Consider the following 23,624-nt stretch of genomic DNA (forward strand, 5'->3'; position numbering starts at 1 on the left):
AGGGTTAAGGGGACTCAGGCTTTTCTTCTCTCCTTAGCTCTGTGTTCTGTAATCCAATTTTCATGGCATGTTTTTTGCAGAAACCCCAGCTCTGCTCTCTCCTTCTCTCTCCATCTCTGGTTTCCCTTGTTAGGATTATATTCAGCACTGGCTGCCAGCTTGTGACTTCACATCGTTGGACATTTATGGATACCTAGACCAGACAGAGAATTTCCTGTTTAAATTGAAATTGTGGCTTGCCCTGCTTTTCTGCATACTATTAAGAAACTATATAATGTTTGTTTGTTTCCCACATTAAGTATCTTCTTCCTGATGCTTTCTCACTTCCAGAGAGGTCTTTGTGAAAGTTGTGTTGAAGGAAAGAGCACAACTGTGGTTGGCAGAATATGTGCTTAATAGTCAATTAACATTTCCCTTTCGTGGGGTATGTTAATTACCCCATGAATTACATAAAATGCTCAAAATTGCACTTTATGTAATAATTCATTATCATACAAAAGGAAATGGGAAGTCTATATGGAACACAACTTGGAACAAAAAATTAGAGATGCCTTTAGGAATTAATGTCAGATGTTGCAAACACAGATTTTCTCAGATATTAACAGTAGTTCTGGAATGTCTGGCAGGAAGAGAAAATGATGTAGGTTTGACTCCAGAACAAAACTGAGTTAATTTGGAATCGGGTATCCTATGAAGGAGCAGGGACTTTACTGAATCAATCTGAACTGTGTTAAGCCTTCAGGTATAAACTGTCTCCTAGCCCTGTCCCAACAGAGGTTTGTAATCCAGTAATGATGCCTTTGGTGCTTTCAAAATCTTTTCAAAACAGTTTAGTAAGGGGACTAAACCAGAGTTCAGTCTTATTTGTGACAGAATATGGTGTTTTATTTTTAATATCTTGTGACTTGGTTTCATCTGAAATGGAAGTAATGTCTAACAGTCATTTTTAAGTCTTGATGATGAAGTTGTTGTCTGAGAATATCTTATGCTCTAATGCAAACTGTTTAATAGGAATAATTAATTAATCTGTTTATTTTGCTTTTGCAGCATCTTTGAGGATGAAAGCATGAAATTACGGCAGCTGAAGCTACAGAATCAGGTAAATGATAGTGCTGAAGTTGGTAAAAAAAAGTATAGGAAATCAAACAGCCCATTAGAGACTTGAGAAATGGGGGTGAAGTGCTAAAATGAGGGGTTGGTCTAATGGACTTAGAAGATTTTCATGGTTTTCATTAGTTAAAGTCAACCTTGCCATGGTTTGTAGACTTGATGTATTTGATGAATTTATTTTTCATATGTTCTCTTATTTCATTGGGATTGAGTTGTTAGAGAGCAGGAATAAATCAAAAGATGGGAAGACTGCAGGGAATTAGTCTTTTTTTGCATCAAAGGAATGGTTTCACCTATAATGATCTCTTTAACACTGCTGTTGAAAAGGATTCCAGCCTCTTCTGACATTTTTTTGTTTCCTACGCTGCAAATATTTGCAGCCAAGCATGGGTCAATTATTAGGCTATAGGTCTCAGTTTTTGAAGTGCTGTTTGCTGGATGCTTACATTACCATATTCTTCAAAGCAATGAAGTGTCCATCCTTAATATTCTTTCTCTGTGAAATTTCAAATGCTTATGAAGGAAGATGTGAGACTCAGGATTCTCTAACTGGCCATTTCACATGGACCACAGATCACTGTTTTGCATTAAACTCATCTTGTTTAAATTAAAGTATGGTTTTTAGGAAGGTGCTTTCTCAGCTGAGGATCTTTAAGTCCAGAACCAACAGTCTTCAGGGAACTGTTGCAGTGGGTAATAATCCTCTTTATCAGAACCTGGTCATTATTTGTAGTCGGAGTTTGCTAGGCTTTGATTTCAGGCACTGAATTTATTACCAGCTTTAGCTGGGTCTATAAAGGCATTTATCTAAAACACTTCAGAGTCAAGAGGTAAAATGTATGTTTGGTCATATTTGTGGAAGTTATGATAGTCCTTTATCTCTAGACTATCAAGTGACACTTGTTTAAAAACAAACAAATCATTTATTTAAAAATAGAATTAATTAAAATAATCTATAAAAGAGCATTTAGTGTCAAATGCCATTTGGTAAGAAGTTCCAAAGCTATGGATGGTGTGACTACTTGGTGATGAACCTCAGGGTCTGTTTTAGAACTGATCTTGGGTCATAAGCTGGTAATAATCACTGTCTCCTTGTGCTGGGTACTATGATCAGTGTTTGCTTAGCATCAGGCCTTGCCCTGGGGATGCATGGCTATTCCTCCAAAATAAAGCTGCTGGACTGGGTGGAATTCCCTCAGAGCAACTGTCAGTTGCATCATGAAGAGGTCAGTTTAAATAATTAGTTTCCTTTTGCAAATTTGTTTCCATCTTTCTTGGATTTGCTTGAGATTGTAATCATCTCCAAAAGAAAAAGCTAGACAATTTTACTAAATATATTTTAATACCCTGCCCTTTGCAAATGAAATTAGTTGGGAAGTGCTAACCATCTCTGATTTAGGATTTTAGAATTAGGTTTGAATATTAAAGTCTACTTTTTCATGAAAAGTACTGTGCCTTCTGAAGAAACAAAGGTCAATAGATCACTACCAAATATGATGGACTCGCTGCTGATTTTAGTTGATACCTTGCTTGATAAATTTGTCATAAACAATTATAGGATTTGGAATTTAAAAATGAAAAATGTTTTAATCCAGCAGGATTATATATAGAATCTCTGTCATACAGAGAATCTGGAATAAGCCATAGCAGAGACATGTCTGTCCATCCATCTTTATGATGGGTTTGGAAACCCTGTAATTGCAGTAAAATATTATTTATAATAGTGCATGACATCAAGTTCCATCTTTGGGCCAGCTCTGCCAGCAGGATGCTTTTTTCTGCTGGACTACTGCCTTTTCCTTGAGGCAAGAGCTTGTGGTTGCTCAGGCAGTGCTTATTTCCTCATTAGTAGAGTATTTTTAAGTCTTCTGAGGCATCTGCAGCTCCAAGTGCAATGCTGCCATCTCCCTATGCAGGGGAAGCACGAAGCCTGGCATGTTTCTGAATTTTGAATTTCTGATGTGGTGCATTACTCTTTGACCATGGAGTTTCACTGGTGCCATTGTCACTGCTGCCCCAGCATGAGCTAAGGGGCAGCTGGAAGAGGAGAAAATGTTCCCTAGCTAGGATTCATCCTGCATGGCCTGCTAGGGTTAGAAGTGTACCAACGAATAAGTAGCACAGGATTGCGCCTTCAAGACTGGAGTGGTTGGAACGTTCCTCAGTATATCAGCTTCCTGCCATCACAGCTGAAGAAAGAGAATACTAAACTAGTTGTATTAATAGTACACTAGATATTCTCATGTGACTTCTTGAAAGCTCATTTGAATAGGAGTTGGTGGTTGTGATCCTCAGTTGTCTGTCCTATATTCCGATGTTACGGTTTTCTAAGATTTTTCTGGAAGTATTTAATGCATGGAGTGCACAAAATCCCAAAGAAATCATAATAATTAGTATGTGTTATTTATTTAATGGGTGCCCTGTTCATGAACTATCTACATTCTATGTAGTAATAGTATATGAGTTTTTACTGTTACACAGAGCTGGAGGAAAAGGCTAATTAGTTGACAAAATGAAACAAAATACCCGTTTCCTTTTTCTACTTCCTTAGTGGAATACTATCGGGAATACATGGTACTGAAGGGCAGGCTGCTCTGCCACCGTATGGAGAGAAAATGAACTACTGTTTGCTGTCCTGATAGTGGACTTGCACATATTTTTTCCATCTCAGTATGCAAAGTATTAAAGAGAAGCCTTTAAAAAAATACTAAGTTATGATCAAGTTTAGTCACTTTGATTATCCTGTAGTTCTTTTAAGAAAGGAAGTTCAGTCACATCTACCAGCAGTAAACTGTATTTTAATATAAGCTGACCTGATTGGATTTGTGAGTCCTAGAAACTCTGATGTAACACAGTGTATAAGAATAACAACTAAAATTTAGACTGATGAGCAGTGAAATGTTTAAAAAAGCTTATCTAATAGAATAATCTACTAAATAACTCTTGAAATTGATATACTGTGTTCATCCCAAATTCAATTTTGCATTCTAACAGGAGCTGTATATTTTCTTATTTTCTTCCTGCTTTTAGGTTGTGTCTGTTTTGCTCTTTGTTTTGTTTTTGTTTTTCTTGCCTATTTGTCAGGTAGTGAAGCCTTGACAACAATTTTTCTCAAATCCTTATTCTCAGTGCAATGTTTTGATTCTTGTTTTTTTTTTCTTTCCTTCAGAGAACTATAAACTATAATTACATTTTTTTACTTTTCTGCAGCTTTAATTTTAAAAAGGAATGAACAATACAAACCAATGTAAATTCTTCTGAAAGGTCTGACTACCTTCTTAGAAAGCAGATCTGCAATTGGCAGTTTCTAAGAATTCAATTTTACTGCTTGTGTTTCTTTTCTTATTCTAGACCAATGTGATATTCTCTTTGGAATTCTGTGTAATTTTTGCTTTGCAGGATAATCCTTGCAAATAATTCTGCAGTAGCAAACACTACCTGTATTGTAGTCCAGTCTTCAAAGAGTAATTCTGAGTTTAAATTAGAAGAGTAATTTTGTTTCAAGGTGTTTTTGTTTCTTGTATTTGAGGTTTTGTATGTTTGGTTTGGTTTGGAGTTTGGATGGTTGGTTTTTTTGTTTTTTGGCTTTTGCTTTGTTTTTTTTTTTTTCTTTTAGATAAGTAAAAAAGTGAAAAAGCCAGACAGAATAAAGAATCAAGGGCTGAGTTGTGTTGAAATTCCTCAGGGAGAGGTTGCCTGAGAAACTAATCTCACTTGAGATAAAAAAGACTAATAGGAGGAAAAAAAAAAAAACAATAAGAGAAAAAGAATAACAGGAGAGGAAATGGCTCCAAAAATGTCTATGTCTCAAGTGGATTGAATTGTTGGTACTGATAAATTGTTTATCTGGTGGATGCATCGAGACTGAAAATAATTTGATGGAGAAATGGTTTCTGTCATCAAAAACAATTTTCAGGGGTGTTCAGATACCTAAGAAACAGCCATGGATAAACTGCACCTGCTGTAAGGAGCTTGCACATTGTTTGCATAATGGTGCATAATACTAGAATATGATTTTTCCTTCTTCATACATCACCTTTGTTTTTAAGGACTAAGGATGTCTGTCTTTAAAATGACACCATGTCCCTTTTTGCCTTGATTTAAGTCTGGAAGTTGTTTCTCTTCTCGTTGAGAAGGAAATATTAAGTATCGAAAGTATATGAATCTTGGAGAAATAATGTTTTAATTTTTAGCATTTGGACTTAGCAGTCTTTCCTTTCAGTCTTGAATTATATGGAAAAAATTTGCAAGGTAGATCAAATTTCCTTTTAGTAGATCATGCCTATTTGAATTATTGTTATTTATTTATTTGTCTCCGCAGTTTAAGTCTTATCTATCAGCATTGGTTTCTGGGAACTATTTGCTTTAAGTTCTCCCTATAAGGTGATACCTTTTGAGATAAAAACCTTTTCTTTTGCAAGTCCTGACTCTTTCATACTGGGTTATGGATGACTTATGGTTATTTGTGTTAAGGATTATGGTTATGGTTATTTGTGTTAAGGATTGCTGCAGTTGAGACTGGGTGAAAGGATTTAACCAGTAGTCTCAAGACAAGTCAGAAAATAAGCAGGTGCCCATGTCAACCTCTCATGGAGAATCAAAATCATTATCTCACTCCAAAACCACAGTAATATCTGTGTAGGATTTTTGTAAGAGCTTGCAAGAGTATTTCAGGTTTATTTGAGATTCTGATCAGGGACATGTCATTGCCAGTGGCTGAGGAGCAGAATCTGCCTCTCTAGATGTGATTACTCATCTCTGTTTCCTGCTTTTCTTTATTCCACAGAGAGCCCTTCTAGAGAAGAAGCAGAGGAAGAAACGTCTCGATCCGTTGATGGTACAGCCAAATCCTGAGGCCAAGCTGCGCAGGTCAAAGCCCAAAGGGAGCGAGGAGCAGACTCCTTTAGTAGAAACTCCTACCCCTGTCCACAGTGATGTTGTTTTACATGGTAAATAATCAACCTGATTGCAACAGGGTTCTCCAAAATCCCAGTGCATGCATTATGTCACAGACGGGTGCTTACATTGCTGTGGTAGGGGTCAAGTGATAAGATTGATTACATACTTTTCTATAAACAAAAGTTGAATTATAGTACAGTATGGTTGAGCAATACTAAGCTGTGAAAGCAAACAAAAACCTCACCTGGATTTTTGTGACAACTGTGAATCTTCATGTGCCCTTGAGTAATTTCTTCCTTGGGTTAGGCTGTAAGAGCTGTAGAAATTTTTATAAAGGTGGGGACATACAAATCCAAAGTAAAAAAAAAATCTCCTAAAGAAAATAATTCCATAGTGACTGCTTGTATGGTGTTTCCTTGTGATGTCATGGCATTCTTCACCTCAAGGTTGCATATGACTGAATGATAAAGCAGAGAAAGCAAACAAAAAGTGTTGTGAATGCTGTTAGGCTCTTGATGGTTTTTACCTCATCTGTTGTTTTCTGTGGGCTTCATTGACACAACTGAAACATGACAGGTTACAGTGGTCCACAAAGTCACAAGCACAGAGTGCTGTCAGGGCCAAAGACAATAACTTGGTGACCTCAAAACATGGCAGTAAAATAGTGACCATTATTTTAGGACTGAAAATAAATGCAGTAGTGAGAGCCTTAAGACTCCCATGTCGCAAGGAGATAAAAAGAGCAGCAATGAAATCCTTACATTTTAGCAACAGGGAGTTTTTTATGAGAGCCAGGATCCCATCAGCCTATCAAGAAAATAATGTGAACCATTCTAAGGCTTTGATATATGTGCTATTTCAGGGTGTTATAATACAAGCATTGTGTTAATAGCAAATTAAAATGAACAGTAGAATTTTAAAGCTCCAAACAGGGGGTGCTACCTGTTTTGAAGATCACAGTTGGAACTATGCTATCCCTTCTCTCTTGAATATTTTTCTTGTTCTCCAGATGCCTTTCAGGATCATAGGATGGGAAGGAAAGTGGTGGTGTTTATGGTAGCATTTATGTGTTTAAAATCAGGTGTAAGAAAGCTTCTCTTAAAAGACACTCTTAAGAAGAGAATGAGAGATAAGAAAGGTATAACTTTTAAGGTAGGAGTCCAGTAAGACTCAAATGAAAACTTAACTGCTCATTCACTACCTTTCATAGTTCTGAGGCTTCCTCAGTGCAAACAAGTCCTGTTAAGAAGTGATAACATCAGTAAGCATGTCAGAAATACAATGCCTAGATAAAGCAGTAAAGTTTTAAGAAGGAATACAGTGGGAAAACAAGAAATCCAAAGCTGTAACTACACTTGCATATCGTGTGCTACCTATTAGGTGTTATGCCAGACCCTGACATCAAGATGCCTCCACCAACTGAGAAGTTTGGTGCACAGCTGTGTTGTATGGTTTAAACATGGAAATTTCATTCTAACAAAAAGATAGAGTTTTTTTCTGTCTATGACTGTAAATACCTTTATCAAATTGATTTCTGGTGTTCACTGTAGGGTACTCACTGGCACAGGAGCAAACAAACAACGTGAAGGAAAAGAAAATAAGAGAGCTGTCTGTAATTCAATTGAAAACTATCAATGTTCATGACAAATACAACTTGTTTTAATTGCTTAAGTCCTTGTAAAAAGCTACATAAAATCACTATATTTAAATAGGGATAAATGGATAACTGATATGTTTAAGGTAATAGGCAGTCTGTACCAGAGTCAGGCCTGACTCCTCCCAAGCAGTCTGAAAAAAATTGAACAAGTATATTTCAGTACTTTAAACAGAGATACTAGAGGAAGGGAAGATGCATCCTGGGATGCATCTTTGGCCATAAAAAATTAGACTTTGGAATTCTGTTTCATTTTGGCCTGCAGGCATTGATGGACCAGCTGCCTTCCTGAAATCAGAAGTGCAGGATTTGGGAACCAAGCTCCAAACTCTGTCTGTTGGATCTACCAAACCAGAAGACAATGCAGATAAGGAAAATGATGGAGAGACTGTAACAGATACAGCAAGCAAGCCAGATCTGCAAGAAATATTACAGAAACGAGGTAAGAGTTAATAATGGGTAAATGTCTTTTTTGGGGCTCTTCTACTTTTATAACTTTATTTCAGTAGCATTAAAAAATGAGGACTCATTAAACAAATGTCTGTAGGATATCACTTTTAAAAAAGATTCTACAGCATGTGGAAGTGCAGTGCTGCAGTTCCCTTTCCTGATATTATTTGAATGTACCAGTTATATTTTAAGAGTTTCTCAATGTACTGTATAATTTCTGGTCTTTCCAAGGAAATTGCTGACAAAATGCTATACCACACTTTGCTAAAGTTTGGGGTGTTTTTATTTCAGGTACGTTATATAAGATGCTTGAATACTTTGACAACAGCAGGACCATTCATTAAATGCCATGATTTAACTCTTTAGGAGACTTAACAGGAAAGGTGTTTTTTTCTGGGTCAGAGTCTGTCACAGTCAGCAGTTTTTGAGTTATATATTTAATAGTTATATCCCATTGTGTAATTCCCTAGTGGAGTGTCAAGCTCTGTCTGCCAAGTATCTTAAGTTGCTACCAGTACTACAGGAAACCTTTTTTTGTTGCATGCAGCCTAAGCACTTTGCAGCAAAATAATGGCTAGTGTTTAATTTAGTATACAGCTTGTTTTTATTCTGCAGAGTTTGTCTCCTAAAATGTTTCCAGTACACTGCATGTATTGAGGTATCACTTTCAGAGGTATTCTCATCTAGTTGTCAGATGGCACAGCTGCTTACCTATGGATAGCAACATTACACAAGAGTTAGAAAGGGAAAGATGAGAGAATATCTAGTAACTTCAGGGGAAATTAGTGGAGATGGAATATAAACAGTGAATTTTGAAATTGGCTGGAGTACCAGGGTCAACGCCTTTCCTCTTCCCAAATGTCCTTTCAGAAGTTTACTGACAGGTTTTTAAGACTGGATTTTTCTGTTTTATCTGAGACTTCCAGTAGTGCCCTTCTCTGCAGTGTCATGTCAGAGCATTGTTATAATATATGTTCTCAGAAAATAATTCAGTTAAGCAGGCTGTGTTCAATGTGTATAATGCTTTAGATACATTTTCTTTCTACAGTCAAATCAAAGAAAATAATCAAAAGACTCAATCAAACAAAATCTCAGATGCACAGAATCAATTTGGTTGGAAAAGACCTTTGAGGTCAGTGAGTCCAACCTGTGACCTAACACCACCTTGTCACCTAGACAATGGCACTTAGTGCCACATACTGTCTTTCCTTAAACACCTCCAGGGACAGTGATTCCACCACCTCTCTGGGCAGCTTTTTCCAACTCTGTCAACCTTTTTGTGAAGAACTTCTTCCTAATGACCAATTCATGATACAGCTCTAAGCGGAAGGACACAACAAATAGTAATGTGTACAGAACCTCTTCATAAATGTCTTTATGCACAGTTATTTTGGTTATATACCCACAGTCATTTCTACATGACTGTCCTTAGGTTAAGATTAAATAAGTCCTGAAACTTCAGTCTGTGTTTCAGTTTTAGAAATCAAGTCATTATTAGTATTTATGTACCTGAGTTTTTGGTACTGATGGAAGAACAGGAGGGGCTCTTGCTGAAAAACTGACATACTCTGTTTCAGTGTGTGTAAGACTGAGGGAAAGTGGTAAAGGATTAAACTGTACAGAGCCCAATTTATGGGATAGGTGTCAGCATATCAATCTGGATTTCCTTTTATTATTGTTGTTCTTAAGACATGGAGAACTTTTTTGCATGAAAATATGCAAAATTAATTCAATGGCAACATAAACTAAGCAATATGTTATGTCATGGAATATCAAGTAAAATCCATATTAATAAAGGCCTGACAGCTGCTTAATCACAGCACAGTGACTGCTGCAAAATATCAGTAGGAATTTGAATTACAAGGCTCAGGAAGAGATATAACACATGAAGAAAATCAGTTGAAACAGAAAATAAGAATCAGCAGTTGAAAAAACAGAAATTAAGAGTGTGAATAAATACTCAAGAGCCATATATTAATTAGTAATGCCATAAGCTCATGACACCTTCTTTCAGAGATTGCATGCTTAATCCTATATTCTGACAGGAATTTCAGGCAGTTTGAATTTTGATGAGGAGGACACAGAAGAGGAAGAAGCTAGTAAGAGACCAGTATCTCATTCACCATACAATGAATCTGAGAGGCCTAGTTCTGCATCCAGCGAGAAGTCTTTTGCAGTAAGTGTCTTGAAATCAATTTCTGCTAAGCACTGGGCACGTGCCTGATTTTAGCTAACCCCTGGAGCATGGGGTTAAAACACAGTAGCTGCAAGTATGGTAGCCAGCAATATTATTCCCTGAAAGCAGAGAAGGGTCAAGATTGTCGGGTTATCTGACTGAAGGGACACGGAGTTAAACATGAAGTCTTAGTAATGATTAAAGGAACAATTGTGGGTGGAGGATCCCAGGGAGCCTAATCAGTGAATATGGGAACACAGTGAGTCAGCACTATTACCCTTCAAGGAGACAGACTGGGCCATTGTCTCTGCAAAATTCACCAAAATGACTCAGAGAACCTCTGAAATGCCATGCAAACATAGGAGGGATTTCTTCCTGAAGGTTTATAGCATTTATTCAAAGGGAATCAGGATTTTGGAATGGAACAGAGAATGCTGGGATTGGACAAACATATGGGATGTTTGGGGGAAGGAACTTTAGAGGGAAAAGAAGGGGTATCAAGGTGGATCAGGGAGTAATAAGCATGGGAAGACAAGGATTAAAGGTGGTAAAAGGCATCAGATATGTGTAAACAACTGCCAAACAGTATGATTGTCTGTCCAAGCCTTATGCCTTGGTTACTTCAGCATGTCCCACTCTTTCTGAAACTTGACTTCTGTATCTCATGTGAATGTGTGTGTGTGTGTGTATGTGATATACACACATGCATACAGTCGTATGTTGACAAATCGTGCTAGACTAGCCAGTGAATTGGAAGAGACCAGCATCAGGATTACACAGGGTCTGAGCTAGCTCAGGGTCTGAGCATGGATACTGGGCACCTTTCAAAGTCCATGCTGTGGAAGACCCACCTGAGTGTATTTGTGAGGTGACTGTGTGTAGGTTGTCCTGCACTAGTAGGGGAGTAGTGCAAGAGGTCTGTGTGTCAGCTTCTTGGGAGACTGGGCTGTGGGTGCAAAATGCTGGAGATACAGGATGGGTGGGTGCTGGAGGTGGGGAAGGGGTGAGACCCTCCAGAGAATTTCAAATCTATGTATGTGTCTGTGCTGTTCATCCAGGTTTCCTACTGTCTGTAGCTGGGAATGGGGATAAATCTGCAACTTCATCTTGAAGGCCCAGTCAAAGAGGAATCTCTTGGGTGCTACAATTCACAGGATTCAGCTATCTCTAAGAAAAAATTACTTTAATGACCTGTACCAGATTGCCATTAGAATCCCAATTCCTTTGATTGCCCTGTGCATCCTGACTATACACATTGTTCTAAGGCTCTTCCAGCATTTAGTTGATATGGTTCCACCAGCAGCTTACTCCACTTCTGCTACTGTTCTGAACCAACATAATCTCAGCACTCATTTCAGTCACAAAATCCCAGCCTGTCTTACTGCAGCATCCATCAGTCCTGCTTTATCATACTGTTTTATTTTCCACAGTGTCTGAAGTTCTAAAAGCAAAGAGGTTCTTTGCTTAGAATATTTACAGCATCTCATCTTATTTCCCCCTTTCTAGTAAATCACTCATGTCTGCTTAATGGGTACTTTTTCTCTTTTCCCTTTGGAGACCTAGTCTTTCCTCAGAGTAAAACCTTCAGTTGCTTTCTTCTGAGGAAACACAGGTAGTACCTCCTTTAACCTTCCTTTACCCAGTATCTTCTGGAGACATGATATCTTACATTTCAACAAACCACTGTTTTCTTGTGGAATACCAAAGTCTCTGATCTGATGTTAATTTGCTAATGTGGTGCTTCTTCCCATAGGAAACAGGTGCTTCCTGTAGTCCATCCCCTCAGGCAGATGCACAGCTGGGAGAAGTAGAGAACTTGGAGGATTTTGCATTGCGCCCGGCACCCCGTGGAATTAGTGTCAAGTGTCGAATCACTAGAGATAAAAAGGGAATGGACCGGGGCCTCTTCCCTACTTACTACATGCATCTGGAAAGGGATGACAACAAAAAGGTATTGGAAGCAGCACACATTATCTTGGCTATTATACTCCTACCACAGAATATTTTTGGAGCAAGGGGGAGAGCTTTTGGTAAGAAACCAGTAGCTGAGGACAGCCATCATGCAGATGAGGACAGCTTATATTTGGCCAAGGTACTAAGGAGGGAATTAGCATGTAATTACCATTGTATTGTGGTTTAAAAGCCATAATACAGTGAGAGATTAAATTGCAAAAATATAAAAATGTTAAATGTTAAAAAAGAGCAGGAAGACAGAGTTTGTCCAGAAGAAAAGGAGGGAAGAAGAGAAATGACAGTTGTATTAAGTCTAGAGTGCCAAGTGAGGAGCTCATGAGGGGATTTCAAGCTGGGCACTTTGGAAGAGAACAAAATAATGGAGACAGTAATATTAGCACAGAACAAAAGGGGAATTGATATGGGAAATGGAGAGATAGCAGTTTGGATAGCAGTGCCTCTGCATTCTTACAAAGCGCCAGTCTTGATCAGAGTTTTGTTTTGCCAGACATTCCTTCTTGCGGGAAGAAAAAGAAAGAAGAGCAAAACATCCAATTACCTCATATCAGTTGACCCAACTGATTTATCTCGGAAAGGGGAAAGTTTCATTGGAAAACTCAGGTGAGAACCACAGATGAAAACTATAGACAGTTGAGACAGGATTTTAATTTTGAGTTGGGGTTATGACTGGCAATCTGGTATAAATTCAAAGAGAATGAACTCACATTGCTCTGTTCAATGTAATCTGTATTCACTTGGGTTGGCAGCCTTCTTCAGCATTACCATTCACTGTGGCAACTCAGAGAAGAAATTGTCTAAATGCTTTTCTGGGATAGGTTATAGACTCACGTGGATACATCATGGAAGCTCCTCACTGAACTGGCAGTAGGAAGATTCAGATGGCAGGAGATGTGTGTTTTTGCTGTGCTGTACAAATACTTTCAGAAGATGACGAAACTTTCTACTGATGTCTCTCTTTCTGTGTTTTTTCATAACCTGCCATTAGGTCAAACCTCATGGGAACCAAATTTACAGTCTATGACCATGGTGTTAACCCAGTCAAGGCACAAAGTCTAGTGGAAAAGGCTCATACAAGACAGGAGCTCGCAGCTATTTGTTATGTAAGTACTGCCTCTCCCTTTTTGCCCCTTTCTTTGTGCCTGGTTACCGAGGAAACACAGCTTGCAAAATTGTGCTACGGCCAGCCTCCTTCACTTAACTTGGGAACCAAGTGACCAATTTCAACCAGATACAACAAGAGGCAGAGGCCTCACAGATAAATTCTTACAAGTTTAATGAAACAAAGAGAAAAAAAGAAATCAATGTCAGGAGTGGGAGAAACACCCAAACTAACATCCTTATGACCTTCTTATCTGGCTTATTCAGTGTGTGGCAGTGTGACCACATGCTTTACATGGAGCCAGCCACAGCACGAACTGCAAATGGCCTCTGGCCCAACTAGCATCTGGTAGACTCTGAGAAGGAACTGGGAATACCCTGTGAAGCAGAATAAGTTTCTGCAGAACCAGAGGCATCTTGAGGGATAGGAAGGAGCTAGTATTATTTCAGTAGCAGCTTGTTGGTGGTAAGGATGTGTTTCCAGGGTAAATTGTGATTCACTAGCTCTGTTTTAGAGATGATGTTCTGCTCTTGTGAGTCACCTCAGTATAGGATTTGGAGTAAGGAGGCACTTTTGGGCACTACAGAATTATATGAGAGTTCTCATGTCACATTGTTTTGTATTCCAGTTGTACAGTTTGAGTAAAATTTGAGGTTCTCTACAAAACAATCATTGTCAAGTGGAAGAAATTTTATTTTTCTTAGCTTAAAGATGCATTAGCCTACTGGAGCAGCATCTTGGTTTTTTTGCTTTTGCTCTTGATCTTAATGGCACTTGGGAAAAAATTGATGTGATAATTCCAGTACTCGCTTGTTTACAGAAGTATCACTAGATATTTTCTTTGTATATAGTATTCTTCAGTTTCCTGTGTAGCTGGGCACAGCAAGGTGTTAGAATGAGCACAGACAGTTAATATAAAGTCAGCTTTTCAGAATTCTGAACTTTTATCTACAATACATCCTGGTATTTTTGAAACCATTTATTTAACAATATCAGCCAAAATCCAAGGGTCCATTTAAAGTGTTCTGTAACAATGTCAGTGATAACCTTTAAAATTCTCAAAGACCAATTAAAAGCCAGAATCTTTTAGAAGTGCTGAATTGATTGATAGAAGTTATACAGCTGCTCCTAACACATTAACGCATTTTGCAGACACAGACAAAGGTCTTTGGAGCTGCAGCCTCTATTATTTCACTTCAAAAAATCTAGGGGCATGCTACTTCCTTTGCTTTTTCTACTCAATCCACTTGGAACAGTCTCCTTCAGTACTCTGGAAAAATCTGCTTAAGTTTGAAGCTTGGATAGTTGCTGAACATTTCCCTTCCTGGGTCTGTTCTTAAACATTTATAAAACAGTGTGATTTGATAGAAAACTGTGTTCTTAAACACAAATAACAGCTCCTGAAGAAAAATGTCACTCATTGTTCAGAAACTGAACTAGTCTAAAACTAGTCTAAAACTAAACTGTTTTAGACTAACTGGTGATATACAGACAACATAGTCAGGTCAAAGATATTTTGCCTTTTATCATACTCAAGGCTTGCTCACTAGCAAGATTTCAACACAGTACTGCCTCAGATGCAAAAAACTTACGCCTGGAAATTACATTTGTGTAATTTTGTTGGAAATGTTTCTGTAGGCTAAGAAATTCACTCTAAATTAGTTAATACCATGCATATCTCCAAATTAGTTAATACCATGCATATGTCCTTAGACTGTTCTCTAAATGAGAAAGGGAGAGAAAGCAGTCCTCAGTGATTAAACACAATTGCAGTTAGATAACTGCTGCTAGAGTTGTAGCCAGCAAAATTCTAAAAAACAGTACAAATGTTGATACAAGTTCAGTTTTGCTGTCTTTCCTTCTCTGAGGTGAAGTATCTCATTTACTGAAAATAATGGCTTTCCTTGTCTTTCAGGAAACTAATATCTTAGGATTTAAGGGTCCCAGAAAAATGTCTGTGATCATTCCAGGAATGAACATGAATCATAAGCGAATTCCAATCCGTCCACGAAATGTGAGTTACGAAGTTTGCTCGTGTTTCAGATTGAAGGAAGAGGTTAAAACTTCCCTGTAGAGGTCTAGCCAGTTACTGACAATCAGGATTTTTAGGAGCCTGGGCTTTTTTTTTAGCAAGTCTCCTGGAGAGTAAATATAATGTTGCCTAGATGTGTTGATGAATTTGTTCTTGCTTTCTACCTAATCTGTAGCTTTCTGAATAGTGTTTGTATCCTTATGGGTCCTTTGATCAGCCTAAAAGTGATTGACTTGTCTCTACGTTGTTGCTGTGGCACCTACAAGCCACCCTCATGGTGGGACCCTGTTGTGCAGGGGGCTGGATGAACGCAGGGCACACTTGTTTCTCCCAGGAGCTCATATTCTTAGCCAGAATGTGGATTGCAACAGATAGGCAATAGACAGATAAGGTACTGCTGGTGCAATAGCAAGGGAATAAATATGTTTTTGGTCAGAATGCTGTTAGTCTTTCTGTAGGAGTAGCAGAAAAGAGGATTCTTGAAGGAGGAGGGATGAGGAGAAGGACAGAGTTTTGTAGTGAGTATTTAGGGAGGATTTCTCATAGATATGAGAGGCATTAAAGCTAAAAGCTAACAGAATGGTATGTGAAGGTGTGTGATGAAAACTGTTAGGTTCCCTTAATGTGGGTTTTATGTTTGGTGACAGAAGACCAAAAGGCAGAAAGAAGAGGTACCAACTGACAAGTGTGGTCAATGTTTTAAGCTAGAAAATGGTATTTGCAGCCATCTCGTGAGTAGATATGAGTAGGATGAAAACGTATTTCCTGAGGTCAGAGAAAAAAATCCTCAATAATGGAAATTGAGAGTCATGATAGCCCAGAAAAGAGATTTAATTCTTGTGAATGGTCAGAAAAATTATATCTGGAAGTGGTCATTTATTCATTGTCTTCCAATTGGTGTTGCCATCTCTCCCATTAGTACAGTAACAGTTCCGTGGCCCTGGCTTTATTTTTCTCCCCTAAATCTAAAGGCACTTAGTTGGTGCCAGTTCTCAGGTGTTTGTTTTGCATCTTTAAAAAATAAATAAAGATAAAATTAAAAAGTAACTAAAATGAACAGGAAGTTTTATTTAGGTTATCTTCAAAAATCGACTATGGTATATTTTTATAGTACTGAAGCACATATTATAGCCATATCAGTCAGACCTCCACAACAGGTTGTTTTCTGAGCATTTTTTCTTGTTAGTACCTTAAACTTGGACTCTTTTTCTTCAGAATTTTAGCATATATAGTTTGGATTTTATTTGTTGTAGAACTCTTAAAATTAAATTATATGTAATGTTTCACTACAACCTGCATCTCCTTGTAATTGTTTGTCAAATTTAATGTGCTGTTTTTCTTCCTCTTTGTATCTTTTTGGTTTTATTTCTCTGATTTTCATACTGTGCATCACTCATTAGACCCAATAGGATGACATTAAACCTTTCATTTTACTGCAGCCTTTGGACTTTCTACTGAAGCACCTCAGAGCCTGGCACTGTGCAGTTAATTGTAGATTATTTTATTTTTTTTCAAGAATTTATTTTTTTAGAATGTTAGAAATGGAAACTGGTTGCAACAGGATCAGAGAAAGATGATGAGAGAAGAGATTCATGCCAGCAGGATGGCAATTATCTGTGGACTCTGAATTGCTCCCTTTCCTGTACACACACTTCCTTCCCTATCCCTCTTTTTACTTTATTGAGGGAAGAGGACTTTTCATCGCTTGGACTGGAAAGCGATGAAAGTATGTTCTTGGTACTTGCAGAAAGTATTCAGTAGGGTTGAATTTAAGTGATGTCCTTGTGTTTCATTAAACAGGGAATGAAATGACAGAGTGCACACACAAGAGAGGTGGTACTCAGAGGCAGAGCCATTACAAATCTGATAAATATGTTTCTTTTTTTCTGAACAGGAACATGAGGGTCTGCTGTCAAAATGGCAAAACAAAAATTTAGAGAACCTCATTGAGTTGCACAACAAGGCTCCAGTCTGGAATGATGATACTCAGTCCTATGTTTTGAACTTCCATGGGAGGGTCACTCAGGCCTCAGTGAAGAACTTCCAGATTGTCCATGACAATGATCGTAAGAGTTTGGTGGAGAATATGTGGGACTTATTTAAACAAGGAGAACCTAATTTATTTCATGAGGCTTGGGAAGAATAGGACACCCTTTCTAGAGGAAGGAAACTGGGTAAAGGAAGCTAGCTCAGAATTACTGGGGACTTCTGAGCTCTCAGGAAAAATATATAAGGCCTCCTTTTTTCTGGGGTGGGTGCAGACTCTGCTGTCCATAACTGCAGCAAAAGAGAGGGCAAATTAAAGCTTCCTGAAATGAAAGAAAATGTTTAATACAGCACCTTCAGGCTAGCAAAAGAATGGTTTGAGCTTTGATTCTGAGAAGAAAAATAATCTCTAGAACAGCACAGTCACTGTAGAGGACAGATTTCAAGGCCACTCTAGTGGGAAAGGATGGATACACCAACCACATATATTTGGGACTGGCAGATGTGGGGAGGGGTTTGTGGTTAGGTTTTGTTTGGCTCTAGTTTTGGTTGTTGTTGGCTTATTTATTTCTTTTGCATCACTGTGAAATTGCTCATCTCTGAACTGAATGTCTTTTCTCCGCAGCTGACTACATCGTGATGCAGTTTGGTCGTGTAGCAGAAGATGTGTTCACTCTGGACTATAATTACCCGCTCTGTGCTCTTCAGGCCTTTGCTATTGGACTCTCCAGCTTTGATAGTAAATTGGTCTGTGAATGAGGGGCTACAGACCTGAAACGTGGAACTCACTCCCACCCCTACATCTCATAAGAGTTCTAGGTGTAGCAATGAAGAGCATATTGGGAGGGAAATGGAGGACAGACTTCTGCAGGCTTATTAGAAAACCAATTCCAGCCTTCAGAGCATTGGGGGAGTTGACAGCAGAGCAATCTCTGTATGGATTGCAGAAGAACAAGAAATCTAGGTGATGTCTCTATTGTTCATTCTGTGTTGATTCTGCTTTTAGAATCCTTATTTAGAGATGCTGCATGAGAGTGGGCTAAGCCCACTTATTGGAACTCCTTGCAGCTAGGATTATAAAATAATGGCTAAATATTCATTTACCTTTAAGCTGCCACAAAGCCCAGGACTCTTGCTACTCAAGAGTTCCTAATCAGATGAATTCAGGAAAAAAAAACAGCTGGAATAAGACATTGGCTCTAATATAACACTTTTACTCTGTGGAATGATTGTCTGCTAAGACTGACACTCCATTTCCCTTTCAGTATTCTAATTTCTCTCTATCCCTTGACAGTCTTTTTACCAAATGAAGAACAATCAAATCTCAAACATTCCCTTTTCAGTGAGGGACATAATATTCATTGCTACTTCTGTTACTTCTAACCATGTGAAAAATGAGACTGAATAGATGGTAGAATCTGGCTGAATTTGGCAGAAGATAGTATTGTAACAATATACAGTACCACTTCTGAAAAGCAATGTTCTGATTGAGTGAATCTAGATTGTAAACTGATCAGAAATATTTTTTAATTTTGCCATTGTTCATGAAATTTGCTACATTTTTAGATATAAGTTTGTGACAAATTTTAATTTTTAATGTGAGATTATCTCAAGGCATGACATATTAAAGTACATTTTGTATAAATAATTTTAACCTGACTATAAGAAGGAGTTACCTCAAAAAGAGATTACAGGTATCTTCAAAGGCACAAATAAGTTTAATGTAATTGTACGACAAGGCTTTGCAATGTGTCCTTCCAATGTTCCATTTTTAATACTGGATGTACAGTATGGAGACTGTGTGTCACAGCATGGAACACTTGATTCACGTGGCCTTAACTCACCAGAGTGGATTGCAGCACGGTGTGGCCTCAGTGCACACTTCTCTGTGCTGAAGCAGAGAACAGTTACTGTATTGCCTGCTTCTTGCCTCTTACACATATTCATGATGACTTGGATAAGTTTGTCCCTCTACTGAGACAAGCATTAGGTGTTCTCCAGCTTTGGATATTGTCCTTGTCAGCAGACTAACTCTGTTTCAAGCTGCGAAGAGCAGATATATTGCTTTTTGTTCTCTGTTGTCTTTGCAGCAGTAGATATCACTTGCGCTTTCAAATTAACAAAACTTTGTGAGGACGTTTTCTGATATTGCCAGAAAGAACAATAATCATAATCACAAAGTAAATGCTGTATTTAACTGTAAAATATGAATTAAGGCTGAGAAGTCCAGCTCTTGTATCTTTCAGATGAGCATTTTTCAGTAGCTGCTGAGACTTTCTTGAGATGATCTTATCAGAAAAGCAGTCCGTGAAGAGAACTTGAATGCTGATGGATCTGTTTTGTGCCTTTCTGCTCATCAGGCTGAGGATGAGACCTGGCAGTGTTTTTCACCTGTGCTCTTCTGAAGTCTTGGCTGATGGTTCTGCATTATCTCTGCCCATCCAGGAAAGGAAGTCAGTTTGTATACCTGTCTGATTATTTTTTCTGACTAGAAATGCGTGAAAGAAGTTGCCTTATGTAATTTGGGGGTGACCTGAAGGCAGGATGCTAATTTCTGGTTCAAGATCTTTTTCAGTGTGCCCAGAAAACATCCTTTTACTTAATTAGCCTTGTCAGCAGTGACTCTTCAAGCTATTTGTTGACATCAAATGATCTTGTCACAGCCTCTCAGTCAAATTATGCAGACAGATGAACTGATTCAGTTGTCTTTATCAGATACTGTTTTACATTAATTGTAATTATAACTTTTATATCTAAATGAAAATAAACTAATTTATATATTGAAAAGTCTTTAATTCTAAATTATTTTTTTTAATTTTGCTGTCACTTGTGGGTGTACTTTGTTCCTTCTCTGTGACATAGTACCTCAGTTTCTTCCTATCTTCTAGAATATCATCTGTCTTCTTATTCCCTCTTTTCCTTTGTAATTCTCAGTTCTCTTTCTTTGTGGTGTTGGATATTTTTCCCACACACTTAGAAATCTGGGAATAAATGTAAGTGTAGTCTCTCTAATACTTTCACTCAAAGGGTAGTTTCTCTAATACTTTTATCCACCCTTCCCATTACCAGGTTTTACCCTATAGTTCTTGGTTTTTATTTGATTGTTTAAGCTACTTGCATTTGTCTGCCCCATGTTTTTAATGTTTTTCCCAGCATCCAGCTAGGACACTTGATATGGTTCTTACTGCATTTTCCTACCTTCCATCTGAACCCATTCAATTGTTGAAGTACACCAACATATTTTTTCTGAATCAGGTACTGAAGTCATAAAAGGCTAGGAAGAACATCAAGTTGAAGCGGTTATATTTCCCTATTTTCACTGACATGTATGAACCTCAATAAGAGGAGATATGTTGGATCTGATAATCAAAAAGTGGTACAGCTCTTAACATGCAAGCCCTATTTTTAAAGCACCTCTGTTTCCATCTGAGCCAACTTAGTTTTAGAGGGGAGAGAAAATTAAGTGGGAAACATGACTGGGCATTTGTTTTTAACACAGTAATATTAGTTGCATACATGCAAATGTAACGTGCTTGAAGTTCTAGAGAGATTTAGAGAAGCATTTTAAATGGTTAAACGGGAATCCTAAAGGCAGGCCTAGCAGATGGAAATGGCTCTAGGCTGCTCTAGGCTCTTGGGCTTACCAACATAAAAGACAGTGAATGATTTCTTGCTGTTCTACAGCTGAGTCTCACTCCCATTGAAGTTTTGCTGCTGAATTTAGTAGCAGTAGGACAGGAGGTTTTCTTGCTGTTAGCATAATTACTACACTTATACTTTACTTAGTGTGCTCCTCTACTTGCTGGGATTGACAGCTCTGTAAATCTCTCAGCTGACATCAAATTAGGTTTCCTGTACCTAGTACAGAAGACAAGCAAACCCTTCCCTGTGATTCACAAGTTGAGTTAAGAGTTTGTGTGCGGAAGAGCTGCTCATGTGGAATGGAGCTATGGACAGCTTTCCTTCTCTCACAGAGTCAAGAATCTCATCTTGGCCAGAGGATCAAACTGCTGTACCTAACCACAGTTTGGAACTAGGTCGGAATTAAGAATGCTCCTTTAAGTAGTCCTAGGGCCAAGAGATTTGGCTCAGCGTACAGTTATGAAAAAGAGTAGAAAAGAAACACTGATGTGTCAGGGCTCCCTTACTAACAGGGCAAACAGCCAGCTCCCACTATGAGGTGACAACAATTGAAAGCCCTGCCAGGAAAGAAGGCAGAGATCTTCTATCTTTTGAACTGTACACTATAGTTTCTGTTTTCTCATTGAATCCCTTAAGGTGTTCTATACTAAATTATTTCCTTACTGAAAGCTGGTGGTCACTTCTTTTGTTCCAAAAAGGGAGAAAAATTCAGAAGCAAACTAACTTCACCAACATGGCTTAAGGTAAAGGCTAAAGGTAACCATAACCTGCTTTGGTACTTTAACATTCGATTTAGGGAATACTAATGGGTGAATATATTCCAGAGGCTGGAAATTTTGATAATTTAATTTGATTCAATTAACTTCTCCATACAAGGTGACCCATTGCAATCCATTGCTGCAACAAAACAGCTGAAAATTTTGGTGAAAACAAAAGTTGGTGGTTTTTTAAGCTTAATTGAATTGAGCCCTTTATTTATTATAGAGAAAATAATACTAATTTACTAGGGGAAAAAAAAAAAAAAGGACTTTATTTTAAAAACTGCATTAAGAAAATAATTCTGATAGAGTACAAATAGAGTTGGAGAGTTGAGTTGGGCTAAATTTGCCTAACAGCTTTCTGTTCTAAGAATACTTTGGTTCTGCATTAGCTCCAGTAAAAAAACCCAAACAGCCCACCACTAAAAAACCTGTGTTCTCCTGAGTGAGTTTCCACCTGCAACTGACTGAAGTCCTGCAAACAATTTGTGTGATGATTCACAGGAAGGAATAGGTTTCAATTCCTTCTCTTTGAGCTGTGTTGATTTGGCAAGGAAATGGGAGCAAAACAATGTTAGTCACATAATTATGAGATCTGGCCTAGAATTCCCACTGAATATATGTGATGAGAAGTGAATTACCTTTCATATGCATAGGGTTTTTTTAAAAATTCATATAGCGTAATAGAAACAGTGACTAAATTAATTAATTACAGGGCTTTATATAATAAAAAACAACTCCCCAAAATAGTTTCACTGAATTTTATGACATCATCCTATTTGTATTGTATATACTCTCCATTCCTACAGTTGTCAGAAAACCTTATTTTTATGAAATTGATGGGGTTTGCCATTTGGTTTTTGAGGCCTGAGGACACATTTAGGACCTGTTTCCAGGTCTCTGCAATTTTTCATTGCAATTTGAAAGAGTTAGGAGCTTTTTTAGCATTGGGTCCTTAAAAAAGACTTCAATAAGTTATAGGTAATTTCTTCAGTGCACTTAAGTTTTAAAGAAAGCCAACCATATTACTCTTCACAGGTAGTTATGTGCACACCAGCAATCTGTGACAAAATCAGTGAATGCTGGAGCCAAACTGAAAAGTTTGGTTTGCTGATGTAGCTGCATTCCCAGAGCTGCTGCTAGGATGTAGTTAGTTGCATTTACGAAACTTGCTGGTTTCCTACTGCTTTTGTTTTGGGGATGTGGCTTGTGGCTTCCCAACGCTAGTGCGATTCTCAGTCTCGTATCAGCATTTTCTAGCGCAGCTCGCTGGCATTCCTGTACGAGCAGGTAGAGAAGGAGCAGCTCCGCCGTGACTGAGAAAAGCCGAGGGGAAACACCGCTTTGCGGGTGGGTGGGCGAGTGCTCAGTTCCTGCGCTGCCCTCGGGGGCAGCCCGCCGGGCTGCGGCTGTTCGCAGTGGTTCCGCGGTGCCGGCTGGCAATCACGGCCGCTCTCTGAGGGGCTCGGCAGCCGCTGCGCCCGCCGCGCAGGGGGGAGCCCGGGAGCCGCGTCCCTGCCCGGGCGGCGCGGGGGTGTCCCCGGGGCCGGAGCCCCTCAGGGGCGCTTGGCCCATCGCCCCGGGGAAAGCACCGGGCAAGCGGCGGCATTCCCGGGGATCCGAGGCCGGCCCGTCCGGACTGCGCTCTCCAAGTTCTCCACCGCCGGGCGCCGTGCCTGCTCTCGATTCCTGGAGGCGGCGGCGTTCCGCCCGCTCCCAGCGCTGCCGAGCCGCCCCCTTCCCCCGCTCCCGGCCGCCCGCCCGGAGTTTCCTTCCCCCGCCCCCGCGGGCCCCTCTTCCGGCCATTGCCCGCGTTCCCTCCGCCCCGGTCACACACGGCCCCC

At 38.9% G+C, this 23,624-nt stretch overlaps 1 protein-coding gene across 2 annotated transcripts in view; it reads left to right on the forward strand.

The window, feature by feature from the left end:
- Nucleotides 1-20,170, forward strand: part of TULP3 (TUB like protein 3) — a 32,248-nt gene extending 12,078 nt beyond the window's left edge. Inside the window, exons 2-11 of one of the 2 annotated variants that reach the window (XM_015641471.2) lie at nt 1,048-1,099; nt 5,897-6,059; nt 7,929-8,105; nt 10,159-10,289; nt 12,043-12,240; nt 12,751-12,863; nt 13,249-13,363; nt 15,278-15,376; nt 17,289-17,460; nt 18,006-20,170. In XM_015641471.2, coding sequence (XP_015496957.1) covers nt 1,048-1,099; nt 5,897-6,059; nt 7,929-8,105; nt 10,159-10,289; nt 12,043-12,240; nt 12,751-12,863; nt 13,249-13,363; nt 15,278-15,376; nt 17,289-17,460; nt 18,006-18,139 — 1,354 coding nt within the window. In that variant the 3' untranslated portion in view covers nt 18,140-20,170. The remainder of the gene's footprint in view (nt 1-1,047; nt 1,100-5,896; nt 6,060-7,928; nt 8,106-10,158; nt 10,290-12,042; nt 12,241-12,750; nt 12,864-13,248; nt 13,364-15,277; nt 15,377-17,288; nt 17,461-18,005) is intronic. The other variant, XM_019008102.2, reaches the window with a different exon arrangement.
- Nucleotides 20,171-23,624: the final 3,454 nt, after the last annotated feature.

Source organism: Parus major, chromosome 1, assembly GCF_001522545.3.
Source record: "Parus major isolate Abel chromosome 1, Parus_major1.1, whole genome shotgun sequence".
Taxonomy (NCBI): domain Eukaryota; kingdom Metazoa; phylum Chordata; class Aves; order Passeriformes; family Paridae; genus Parus; species Parus major.